At 49.4% G+C, this 12251-nt stretch overlaps 1 protein-coding gene across 3 annotated transcripts in view; it reads right to left on the bottom strand.

Moving 5' to 3' along the window:
* PCNX1 (pecanex 1) overlaps nt 1–12251 on the bottom strand; it is a 617237-nt gene that overhangs the window by 93964 nt on the left and 511022 nt on the right. For all 3 annotated transcript variants that reach the window (XM_085627291.1, XM_085627290.1, XM_085627289.1), the window contains exon 27: nt 10154–10407. In XM_085627291.1, coding sequence (XP_085483417.1) covers nt 10154–10407 — 254 coding nt within the window. The remainder of the gene's footprint in view (nt 1–10153; nt 10408–12251) is intronic.

The raw sequence follows: 12251 nt of genomic DNA on the forward strand, positions 1-12251 counted from the left end.
GTTGTCGAGTAGGGCCCGGATGTCGTCGGTGGCTGCGATGAGGGCGGTCTCAGTGCTGTGGTTGGCTCTGAAGCCGGATTGCGATGGGTCGAGGGATCCGTTCGTCTCGAGGAAGGCGGACAGTTGCTTGTTGACGATCTTCTCGGCGACTTTGGCAGGGAAAGGAAGGAGCGAGATTGGGCGGAAATTCTTGAGGTCGGTTGCGTCCGCTGTTGGTTTCTTCAGCAGTGCGCTGAGCTCGGCGTGCTTCCAGCTCTCCGGGAAGGTGGCTGTGTCGAAGGAGATGTTGACGATGTCTCTGAGGTGGGGTGCGATGGTGGAGGCTGCTTTGTTGAAGACATGGTGGGGGCACGGGTCCGTTGGAGATCCGGAGTGGATGGTGTTCATCATGCGGGCCGTGTCCTCGGGAGTCACCTTGGTCCAAGTCTGGAGAGTGACGGTGGTGTGCGAAGGTTCCACCGATGGGTGCGGGGGTGGAGTCCCGAAACTCTCGTGGATATCGGCAATCTTGCGGTGGAAGTGCGAGGGAGTCGCAGAGGTCCTGTGAAGGGGCGATGTCGTTCCTTCCGGTGCTGGGGTTGGAGAACTCCTTGACGGTGATGAAGAGCTCCTTGCTGTCATGGGCGTTGTTGTCCAGTCGTTCCTTCAGGGATTTCTTCTTGGTGGTGCGGATGAGCTGGTGATGTCTGCGAGTTGCGAGTTTGAGGGCGGTCATGTTGTCGGCGGTCTTGCCGAGGAGCCAGGCCTTCTCGAGTGTGCGGCAGGCCTTCTTGGAGTCCTTGAGTTCGTCGGTGAACCATGGGGCCTTCTTGCTTCTGGGCTTGGTGGGTGGATTCTTCAGTGGGGCGAGGTCGTCGGCACAGGTGGTCAGCCACTGCGAGAAGTTGCGGGCTGCTGTGTTGGGGTCCGTTGTGCTGACAGGTGGGTTCTGGCTGAGGGAGGAGGTAAGCTGGTCGTCCGTGATCTTGCTCCAGTTTCTGTGGGGGACCTGCTTCGGGTGGTGGTGGATCGTGTTCTTCCTGAAGCTGAAGTGGACGCAGCTGTGGTCGGTCCAGTGAAGTCCGGTGGAGTGGCTGAAGGAGATGTGTGTGCTGGACGAGAAGATCGGGTCGAGCGTGTGGCCGGCGTAGTGCATGGGGGTGTTGACCAGTTGCTTCAGTCCGAGGTTGGCGAGGTTGTCCAGCAGGGCGGTGGTGTTGCGGTCGTTGTTGTTCTCCAGGTGGAAGTTGAGGTCTCCGAGGAGGATGTAGTCGGTGGAGGGGAGGGCGTGTGGGCTGATGAAGTCCGTGATGTCATCGCAGAACTGTGTGCGCGGTCCCGGGGGTCTGTAGATGAGGGTGCCTCTGAGGGTGGTCTTTGGGTCGGTGTGGATCTGGAATTGCAGGTACTCGGCGGCGTTGAATGCATCGATGGAGTCAGTCGAGATGCGAATGGTGTCTTTGTGTACGATAGCGATCCCTCCTCCGGTCTGGTTGACGCGATCCCTCCTGATGATCTTGTAGCCGTCCGGGATGGCTATGGCGATGTCGGGGGCTGAGGAGGCGTTCATACAGGTTTCCGTTAGGAAGGCGACGTCAGGAGCAGCGGTGTCAATGAGGTTCCAGAGTTTCACGGCGTGTCGGTGGACGGAGCGGGTGTTGATCAGGATGCACTTGAGGTGGTCGCTGTTGTCCGTCTTGAAGGGCGCGGTGCAGGTTCGGAGGCAGGAGAAGTTGCAGGCTCGGCAGACGAAGGGTCCATGGGTGCGTCGCGGTGATGCTCGGTAGCATCCGGGGGTTCGGCCGGTGTTGAGTGCGATGAGTGTTGCGGCAGCGTAGGTTCTGCAGGGGGGGGGGGTTTCGGGGGCCAGGGGGCCTGGCGCTGGGCGCGGTCCAGGCGCGGACGGGCGCAGACTGGCTTACCTTCGGCGCACATTAGGCGCGCCCGCTGAGCGTGTCCGCTGCGCGGTCGCAGAGGGAGCGTCATAAGTAAGGAGCCGGGAGGGAGGGTCAGCCGGGAGGCGGGGGGGACCAATGGGCTGCAAGGGGAGGCGGGCCTGGGGTCAGCGTCGGCGGGAAGGAGGAGCGGACCAGGGGCAGCAGCGGAAAATGGCGCGAAAAAGAGGTGGCGGCGGTGGCACCTACCAGGAGCGAGGGCAGCGGTGGAGAGGCGGAAGGTGAGGGCAGCGAGCGTCAGGAGGCAGTGGAGGAAGCAGGAGGCCGCAGGCAGCGGCGGCAGCAGGAGGCGTCCAGGAGCGGCAGGCAGCAGGGGTGAGGAGCGACCGGCTGTGGGGGCACAGGGGAGAATTGTGTAGAGGGAGGGCATGGAGAAAGGAGGAAGTAAAGAGTGGCAGGCACCGCAGATGCAGAATGGCAGAACTGAAAAGTGCAAATAGGACAGGATAGAAGGGAGAGTGAGAATGAGGAAATTTCAGCCTCACAAAACAAATGGAGTATATAATTACAGGGGGAGCGGGAAAAAGGCAATGAAAGAGTCTGAATGCTTAGTGTTATGGGGTCACGTGTCAGATACAACTGTTCATGTAAATCAGTCAAGAAGTTAACATCAGCCACCATACCACAAAGCTATCCAAGACCACTCAATTGCACTGTACAATGAATGACTTGGATACTTGGGAATGGGTGCGTGTCATTTTTTAAACATTTACAGTGAAAGCGTCTTTAATCAAATTCATGGAACTGTGAATGTCAAAAAGAAAAAAAAGGTTACCTACCCTGTAAGCATCTGTTTGAGGCATGTAGTTCTGTAGATGCACATTCTCTGTATAGTCCTGCCATCTAGTGTTGGGCCTGGACGTGTGCAAGTTCTTTTTCTTTGAAGAAGTCTTCTCGAGTCACAAGGTAGTGCGACTCCACCTCTTGTTGGTAAAGCGCATGGGCATCAGCTCCACGGTTGGATTGATTCCTGCACTTGGGTGAGGATGGAGATGCAGCGAAATGATGCAGAAGAACGAGAGAGATTACCATGCAGGAAAATAAGAATGAATGATCACTGCGACAGCCATAGGCATCCAGTGCAGAGGGTGGGCTCATGTGAATCTACAACACTACATGCTGCAAACAGATGCTTACAGGGTAAGTAAAATCTTTTGTTTGAGGCATGTGTGCCTGTACAAATGCTGTGCACAGACTGTAAAGCAGTCCTCCTATAATCGGTGGCTAGCCTGTGGGTGTTGCAGTAGACTGAAAAGTAATACAGAGTACAGTCTGGCGAACATTGGCTCGTTGCTTTGCTAGTACATTCACACAATAGTCTTTTGTGAAAGTATGTGGTGTAGACCTTGTATCTGGTTTGTGGGTGTCAGCTAGGAGAATGTGCCCTAAGAAGGCAATAGAGGCCCCCGTTTTACATGTAGAAGGGTTCTTGGAGGAATAGGTAGAGCCCTGTTGGGTTTTGCATAACAAGTTTGGATACATTTGACTATCCATCTGGCTATGCCTGATTTTTTTTTAATGCCCACCTTTTAATTGGATTTAAAAAAAAACAGGACACAGAACTGTTTTGTTTTTTAAAAAGGGGTTTATTATAGCTATACCCAAGGGTGAGGTGGAGGATAGAAGGTAGGAAGGGTAATGGACTGCTCCAGATGGAAAGGAGTTACCACCTTAGGCAGAAAAGCAGCCCTGGGCCTGAGTACCATTCCTTCAGCATGAATGGTCAAGAACGTGGGTTTTGAACTCACTTGAAGCTCACTTACCCTCCTTGCCGAGGTAATGGCAATGAGAAAAACTGTTTTGAAAGACAATAGCCTTAAGAGACACTTGTGCAAGGGTTCAAAAGGCGAACCCATCAAGTAAGTTAAGACAAGATTTAAGTCCCATTGAGGCACAATAAATGGAGTGGGCGGAAATTTGTTAGTAAGGCCCTTAAGGAACCGTAACACAATAGGTGACTTAAACAGGGACGGCTGATCCGGCATGCAAAGAAATGCAGACAAAACCGACAAATATCCCTTAACAGTAGCAACAGCAAAGCCCTGCTGAGCAAGACAAAGAGCAAACTGAAGGATGTTGGATAAACGAGCCCTCAAAGGGTCAACAGACTTCTCTCCGCAACAAAGAACAAATTTGGACCACCTATAGGAATAGATAGATTTGGTGGAATGACGTCTAGCAGACAAAATTACATCTACCACATCTGGCAGGAGAGAAAAAGAATTCAGGTTGCCCCGTTCAATCTCCAGGCATGCAGGTGTACGCTCTGGAGGTGGGGGTGTAGAACCTGCCCTCCGACTGCGAGAGGAGGTCTGCCCTGAGAGGGAGACGGAGCGGAGGGCACGAGGAGAGGTGGAGAACATCTGTATACCACACCCTTCTTGGCCATTCCGGGGCAATCAATATGACTTGGGCCCGGTCTTGGCGAATCTTCCTCAGAACCCGAGGAATCAAGGGCATGGGAGGAAACGCGTAAAGGAGACAAGAGTCCCATCTCAACTAAAACGCGTCCCCCAAAGATCCCTGCATCGGATACTGGAGACTGCAGAATGACGGGCAGTGAGAGTTCTCGTGAGTGGCAAACAGGTCCACCCGAGGAGTTCCCCCCGTCCGAAAGACGTGATGAACCACCTCCGGATGGAGCCTCCACTCGTGGTCGGCAGAGAACTGCCGACCGAGACTGTCTGCATGCACATTCAGAACTCCGGCCAGATGATTTGCCAGCAGACAAATATGATGATCCTGAACCCAGGACCAGAGACGCAGAGCCTCTCTGCAGAGGATATGCAACCCCACTCCTCCCTGCTTGTTGACATACCACATCGCGGTAGTGTTGTCCGTCAGAACTTGAAACGACTGACCGCGAAGGTAAGGGAGGAAGGCCTTGAGCGCCAAACGTATCGCCCGTAATTTCAGAAGGTTGATGTGAAGCAACCTTTCCTCTGGAGACCAAAGACCCTTGATCTCCAGATGCCCCAGATGAGCACCCCACCCTAAAGTGGATGCATCCGTTATCACTGTGGCCACCGATGGAGGTAGATGGAAGGGCTTTCCTTGAGACAGACTGCCCTCCACGCTCCACCAAGACAGATCCGCTGCAGCTTCTCTGGAGATCCTCACAGACTCCCTGAGATCTCCGTTGTGCTGATACCACTGCCTGCGGAGGCACCATTGGAGCGCCCTCATGTGCCAGCATGCATGGTTGACCAACAGAATGCAGGAAGCAAACCGACCGAGCACACGAAGGACCTTCAGGACTGGAACGACCGCTCCATTGTAAAACAAGGGAATCATTTCCTGTATGTCGAGAATCCTTTGAGGGGGAGGGAATGCTTGACAGACACACAGTAGTGTCCAGTACCGCCCCTATGAACAGGTTGCGCTGAGAGGGCACCAGGTGAGATTTGGGCACGTTTATCGAGAAACCCAATTTGTACAACAGCTGAGTTGTATCCTGCAGATGAAGCACCTTCTCTGGCGACTCCGCTTTGATCAGCCAGTCGTCCAGATAGGGGAAAAATGGAATCTCCGACCTTCTGAAATGGGCTGCCACCACTGCCATCACCTTGGTGAAGACTCGAGGTGCAGTAGTAAGACCAAACGGAAGGACCGCAAACTGATAATGTTGCGACCCTACCGTAAAACTGAGATACTTACTGTGCGACTTCAGGATAGGCATGTGGAAATACGCATCCTGCAAGTCGACCGACACCATCCAGTCCTCCTGTTGCAGCGCTTGAAGAACCTGCGCAAGGGCGAGCATCTTGAACTTCTCCTGCTTCAGAAAAAGGTTCAAGATCCTGAGGTCCAGGATTGGACGTAACCTGCCATCCTTCTTCGGAATCAGGAAATACCGGGAGTAGCATCCTTGACCCCTCTCCTGCTCTGGAATCACCTCTATCGCACCTTTTTTAGTAACGTAATTACTTCCTCCTGCAGGAGAAGAAGGTGGTCCTCAGAGCAAGCACCTATGCAAGAAGGGTAATTTGGAGGAAATTCCCGAAAGGGAAGAGCGTACCCATTTTCTACAAGATCTAGAACCCAAAGGTCTGAAGTGACCGATTCCCAATCTTGTAGTAAATGGTTAAGCCGGCTCCCCACAGGACCAACATGATCCAGAATGGTGGATCTAGGGCTGCTTTGCAGTGGTGGGAGGGATGGAGGAAGAGGAAGAGGAAGAGGAGGAGGAGGAGGAGAGCTGCCGACCTCGAGCACAACCTCTGATCCTGCCCCTGTAGCTCTTATACAGGGTGTTCTGTTGCTGTTGTTGCTGCTGGGGCTGCCAGTAGGTCCGAAAGGATGACCTTCCAAAGCCTCTATCTCCTAAAAGAATCCCTAGGCTGTGTCTGCAGACCCAGAGATTTGGCCGTGGCTTTGCTTTCCTTAAATCTCTCTAATGCAGCATCAGCCTTTTTACCAAAAAAGCCCAGAACCGTCAAAAGGCAGGTCCAGAAGCGTTGCCTGCACATCAGGGGAGAACTCCGTTGATTTCAGCCACGCACTTCTTGTGGCAACCGAGGAGCCCATAATTCTGGCGACAGAGTCCGCAGTGTCCAGGCCAATCTGGATAACCTGACAAGCAGCCGCCTAAGAGTCTGATAGCAGCTCATTAAAGTTCTGCCTGTCCTCCTCAGATAACTTAGGAGCCAGCTGCTTAGCAGAATCCATGAGAGCGTGGATATAACAGCCCAAGAGACAGGTGGCATTTGTCGACTTTAAGGCCATACTAGCTGAGGAAAAGACTTTCTTGGCTGATTGGTTTTAGGACCTGTGGAAAGGCACCCGAAGACCTTTTAGAACAAGCAGCCTGAACCACCAGACTTTCCGGAGAAGGATGGGAAGTAAGAAAGTCTGGATCACCTGGAGCCGCCCTGTACCTTCTAGCCACAGTTTTAGAGACCGCAGGAGCTGAAAAGGGCTTTCGCCATACCTCCATGACTGGTTCAGTGATGGCCTCATAAAATGGTAGTAAGGGCTCTGTCATGGTGGAGGGAGAATGTAAAACCTCAATGAGGATGTTAGGCTTGAATTCAGCAGTTGGCAGCTGTAGATCCAAAAGCTCCTCTGCTTGTCTGATGACTGTGTGGTAGAGAGCCACATCTTTAGAGGGAGTATCGGCTGGAGGAGACAAATCCAGGCCACTAGCCTCCATCAACTCTTCAAACAAGTCATCAGACTCCATGAGCTCACCCTCTTCCATCTCTTCAACCTGGTACCTTTGCTCTTCCAGGACTCTTTGAGCTTCTCGCCTGGACCTAATCCTCAGGACCGACGTCAGCGGCACCACAACCGACTGACGGCGCCAAAGCCGGCGTCGAAAACGGATTTGGAGGAGCAGCCGGAGTCGAACGAGGTCGAGCGGTAGCCGGTGAAGATGGAAGCAGCGTCGATGTCCTCGGGAAAAAAGGCATAAATGGAGCCTGAGCGTAGGCTTGAGGAACACCCAGATTAAAAGCCATTGGAACCATGGGACCTGAAGGTGCTCCAGAGGGGTACATGGCTCCAGTGAAGTCTCCATACATTGCATTCAAATAATGCGATGGGTCTTGTCCCAGGCCTGGAAATGGGGGATATGGCTCAGATTGAGGCATAACCGGACTCGGGCCAATCGATACCGACGGTGGAGCCGAAGACTCATCAGGAGCCGGAGCTTCTTCAACTGGAGCCGGAGAATGTGTCGGCGTCGGAGATGGAGCCGGAGCGTGCTCCAGTGAAGCCACAGGCGAGGTCAGGTAAACAGGAGAAGCAGGATTTGAGACAGGAGAGGGAGAAACATAGTCCTTACGACGTCGAATAGGCGAAGTCGATCTCGGAGCCGCTTCCTTATCCAAACGGTGTCGAGAACCATGACTCCTCTTCTTTTTATGCTTCTTGGACTTAGAAGCATGCCCCGACGTCGACTTCGACGCCGAACTGGACCTCGATCTGGAACATCTTTGATCTCTCTTCTCTTTTTTCATCCTTGCTATAAACAACTTGGCTTCACTTTTTTTTAAGGCCTTAGTACTCATCTTTCGACAGCAAGAGCATCCCTCGACGTCGTGATCCGACGACAGGCACCAGACACAGTCCTCGTGCGGATCCGTGATGGACATGTGCTTACCGCACTCCCTACACGGCTTGAATCCGGACTTCTATGTCGACATCTTTAAACAAGAAGCAAGAAGAAAGAGAAACACAAAGTAACTAGCCAAAGCTACGGAGAGTCCCAGAAAACAGTTCGCGTCGACGGCGTGGAAAAAAGAGAACGGACGTAATCACGCCGATGAGGTCCTCTTATGGATCCGGTGACGTCAGCGGAGCCGTGCTTCTGCGACGTCGTCCTCGACGGCGTGGAGAGCTACAAAAGTTTCCGAATGTTGCTGGCGCAGGGGATATTCACAAGGTGAGGAATCCACAGGCAGATGTATACCTCAGAAATGTTCATTAGTAAAGTATGCCCAATTTGCATATGTTTAATATTTTTCTTTTGTATTCATCATTTCAGCCCTGACAAAGCTCCCTTTGCCCGTGAAAAGTGCTGGCTCTGTGTTTTCTGTTCTCATTTGTACAGTTGTATTGCTATACAGTCCAAAAAATATTCACATTCAGCTTAACCTAGTTTTTCTACACAATCTAAGCAAAAATTAGTTTCAAGAATTTGAAAGGTAATGATACATATTTATTAAAGAGAATGTATGTAAAAATCTGCAGTACACTGCATTTACTAGAATATAATGGTGCGCCTTTACCTTCTTTTTTTTTTTTTTACAAGAATCTTCTGATTGTTTGCTCCAGATATCAACAAACATTTCGTTATATCCCTTACTCAGGGAACGGTTTGAGAACTCATGGACAAAGCAAGAAACACCCTCAATAAGAAACCAACGGCACATCTGTGATGTAAGCCTAATACCATCTCAATGCAAACCTACAGTATGTAACAGGACAACCACAGGAGGATCATCATCATCATAATCTTTATTTCGGTTGTAAAACCATAAAAGATACACACATATTCTTCCTTGGCAGTGGAGCCCATGATACAGTTTACACAAGTAAAAGTAGATATTTAATACACCAGGTTCAAATGGACAAGTATCACGTACTGAGAATTGTAAACACCGAGGAACTCACTAAGATGCAACATTTCTATGTGTGTACTCAATGAAAAATCAAGTAAAAAGATAAAACAGGAATAAAGTGCGAGTGCAATAATGACTAACAATGTCCACAATTTAAAAAGATTTTGATAAAACTTTGAGACAGAAGTTAAAAACAGGATTGTGGGGATTAAAGCACCCTAGAGTTGTAAGGTTTTTACTACAGATGGTCCCTGGCACAAGAAAAAGTGGACAGGAGCCTTCGCCTAATGGCCCAGAAATTTTGCAATGGCACATACAAAGGATAGTCTTGTATCCGATCTTAAAATCCGTAGTGCTTCAAGATGGCTATGGGTCCTCAACTGTCTGCATAGTGGGACCAACCTATTACTTCTTGGTCTATCGTAGGCTGGACATGCAAAGAAAACATGGCCCACAGTTTCGTTTGGGTCTGGACAGGATGGGCATCCCTTGGGCTGGCTGGTGTTGTTTAGCCAAAGGTTGGTAAAGGCATTGATGGGTAAGCAGCCAAACCTAAACTGAGTATACAATTTTCTGTCCCCAGGCACTTTGATAATTTCAAGATATTTCTCAAGGTATTTAGAGGATTTTATATCTAAAAAAACATTGGTTAAACAACCATGACGAATCCTCGAGTAGGTGGTCTGTTCTACCCAAAGCCAATATTGACGCTTTAGCTGGTCCTTTGAGTACCGTGGTGGAGAGCTAGCAGGCTCATTAGGGAGGCCAATTGCTGCCCGAACAGTGTTAACATATTTTATCCACCCAATTTTTTGGTTCCTGTCTAGGGCGGACACTTCGTTAAAAGCAGCAACAGGAGGATGTGAAACAGCGTAACATTCTACATGACTGCCAATCAGAACTCAGGTCCACAAGAGGACCAGAGATTGCACTGGCTCGCAACAGATGAGACTACGAGAATGCGGAGGATTAGATTTGTGGAACTGTGGCTGGACAGTAGACTAATTTACATAGTAATAAGATGCAGTGAATATTGGCAAGACGGTGTCCACTTTTGGGCCTAAAATGAGGATCTCATTTCTGTCACACTTCTATTCAGCAATGTTGCTTTTAGAAAACTCTTGCTTGAAGCCCAGAAAAAAAGTGCTCACATACCTTAACATAGTACGTTGTGAGTATTTTCCGCAGGTCGAAAACTTGAAGCATAGAGGCCGCACTGTTGTCGGTGATACTGTAGCCCTCCAAGACATACTTTGTGACCAAGACCTCCCATGCCAACCAACGCTGGCTGAAGGCTGCGTTAAATGACAGTACATGAGGCATGTGACCTGGTTCACAGCAGCAAAATCCTTCATCTTCTTCCACTCCTTCAGTTATGGCTTCAACCTCCCGCTGCTGACAGTACGTGCCTGGAGAAAAGAATATGCAAGGGAAGATGGAGAATAAATACTAAAAGATGAAAGATGAGGAAAATGTTACTTACCCTTTATGCACCTGTTTGTGGCGCACAGTGCTGTAGATTCACATGCTCTGCATACTCCTACCAACTACCACTGAGGTTGGACATTACATGTTTTCTTTGAAGAAGCTTTAAATCTCGAGATATTATGGAATTTCTCTCTTAGTGCTACAATATGCATGGGCACCTACTCTACCCTTAGATGGTTTTCTGCTCAGCGGGTAAAAGTGGAGTGTACAGAGTAGTAGGTATATTCCGCATATGATTTTATGTGGAGTGTATAGAGTAGTAGGCATGTGCCTTATGATTTTAAGTGGAGTGTACAGAGTAGTAGGTAGGTGCCCTATGATTTCTATTTGCGAGTAAATTAATATTTACTGTGAGAAACAAGAGCAATCCCTGCCCAAGTCCAGAGAGCAGGGTGGTTGCATGTGAATCTACAGCACTACATGCTTCTAACAGATGCATTCAGGGTAACTTTTACGATTCGCAGCATGTGTGGCTGTACATACACATACTTTGCATTGCCTGTAAAAGTTTCCTAACTGCGCTGCCCAATGGGCAGAACATGCAAATGTCTGAAACAAAGTTCTTAGAACAGCCTGGCCAAACAGAGGTTGTTAACAAGCAAATAGGTCGACACAATAATTCTTTGCGAAAGTGTGTCGCATTGAATAAGTAAAAACTTTGCAGATGGAATGGTACCTACGAAAGCCTTAGCGGCTCCCTTTTTTAAAGCAGAGTGAGCCCTAGGAGTTACAGGGAGTACAGGTTCACGTTTGCATAAACAGTCTGAATGGATTTAACAATCCACCATGCAATGCTTGCCTTTGAGAGAGATGGGCCTATATAAGGTTTTGCAAAGGCTACAAAGCGCAGCTTGATCCTTTGTAAGGGTTTGTTCCTATCAATAATGCAGGAGTGCTCACGTTCCAGCTAGGGTGGGACACGCTCTTTCCTCTACTGTATCTGAAAATAATCCAAAATGCTCAATTGTCTAATTGACATGAAAAGGTGAAACCACCTTAGTGAAGAATCTGAGGGTTGGCTTAAAGACCACTCTATCCCTGCTAGCCTGAATAAATGGCTTGGCAGTAGTAAGAGCCTGTAGTTCACTGATATGCCTCCGTGAAGTTATTGCTACAAGGAAAGATACTTTCCATGAATGGAAGAGTGAAGTGGTTTCAAAGGGGGTCCCATGTCAGTACATTAAGGTACCAAACAGGTGGTGTTCTTGGGGGTATACCCCTCAAGTCCTTTCATTAATGCTTTTACTACACAGATGCTAAACGGAGAAGCACATTCTATTTTAGCATATATGCAGCTCTAGACCTAGTTGAAGCTGTATAGCGGTATCAGAAATTCCTTGGGAAGATGAAAAAGGTATGAAAATATTGTGAACAGAAACTTAAGATGGGTGAAGTTATTTAGAAATGCAGCACTGGATAAGCATTTTCCATTTGGCTGTGTAAACATCCCTAGTAGTGGGCCTGTGAACTTCTCATATGATGGCCACACACTCATCTGGGAAGTGTAAATCCAAACTCTAAAACCTCAGGTGCCATATGGCAATGTTGAGCTACCTGTGGTCCAGGTGTCTATTCTGACCCTGTTGCTGAGTGGGAAGGTCCTGTGTGGCTGGAAGTTTCTCGCGTTGATCTGATGGACATCAGTAGAAGTATTGAATACCAGGGTTGTCACATTGTCTGCCCCAATTCGGGTCAACAAGAATGAGGGTGGCTGATACATGCCTGATTTTCCTGACAACGTATGGAATGAGTGAGAGCGGTGGAA

The sequence above is a fragment of the Triturus cristatus genome, chromosome 9 (assembly GCF_964204655.1).
Source record: "Triturus cristatus chromosome 9, aTriCri1.1, whole genome shotgun sequence".
Lineage (NCBI taxonomy): Eukaryota > Metazoa > Chordata > Amphibia > Caudata > Salamandridae > Triturus > Triturus cristatus.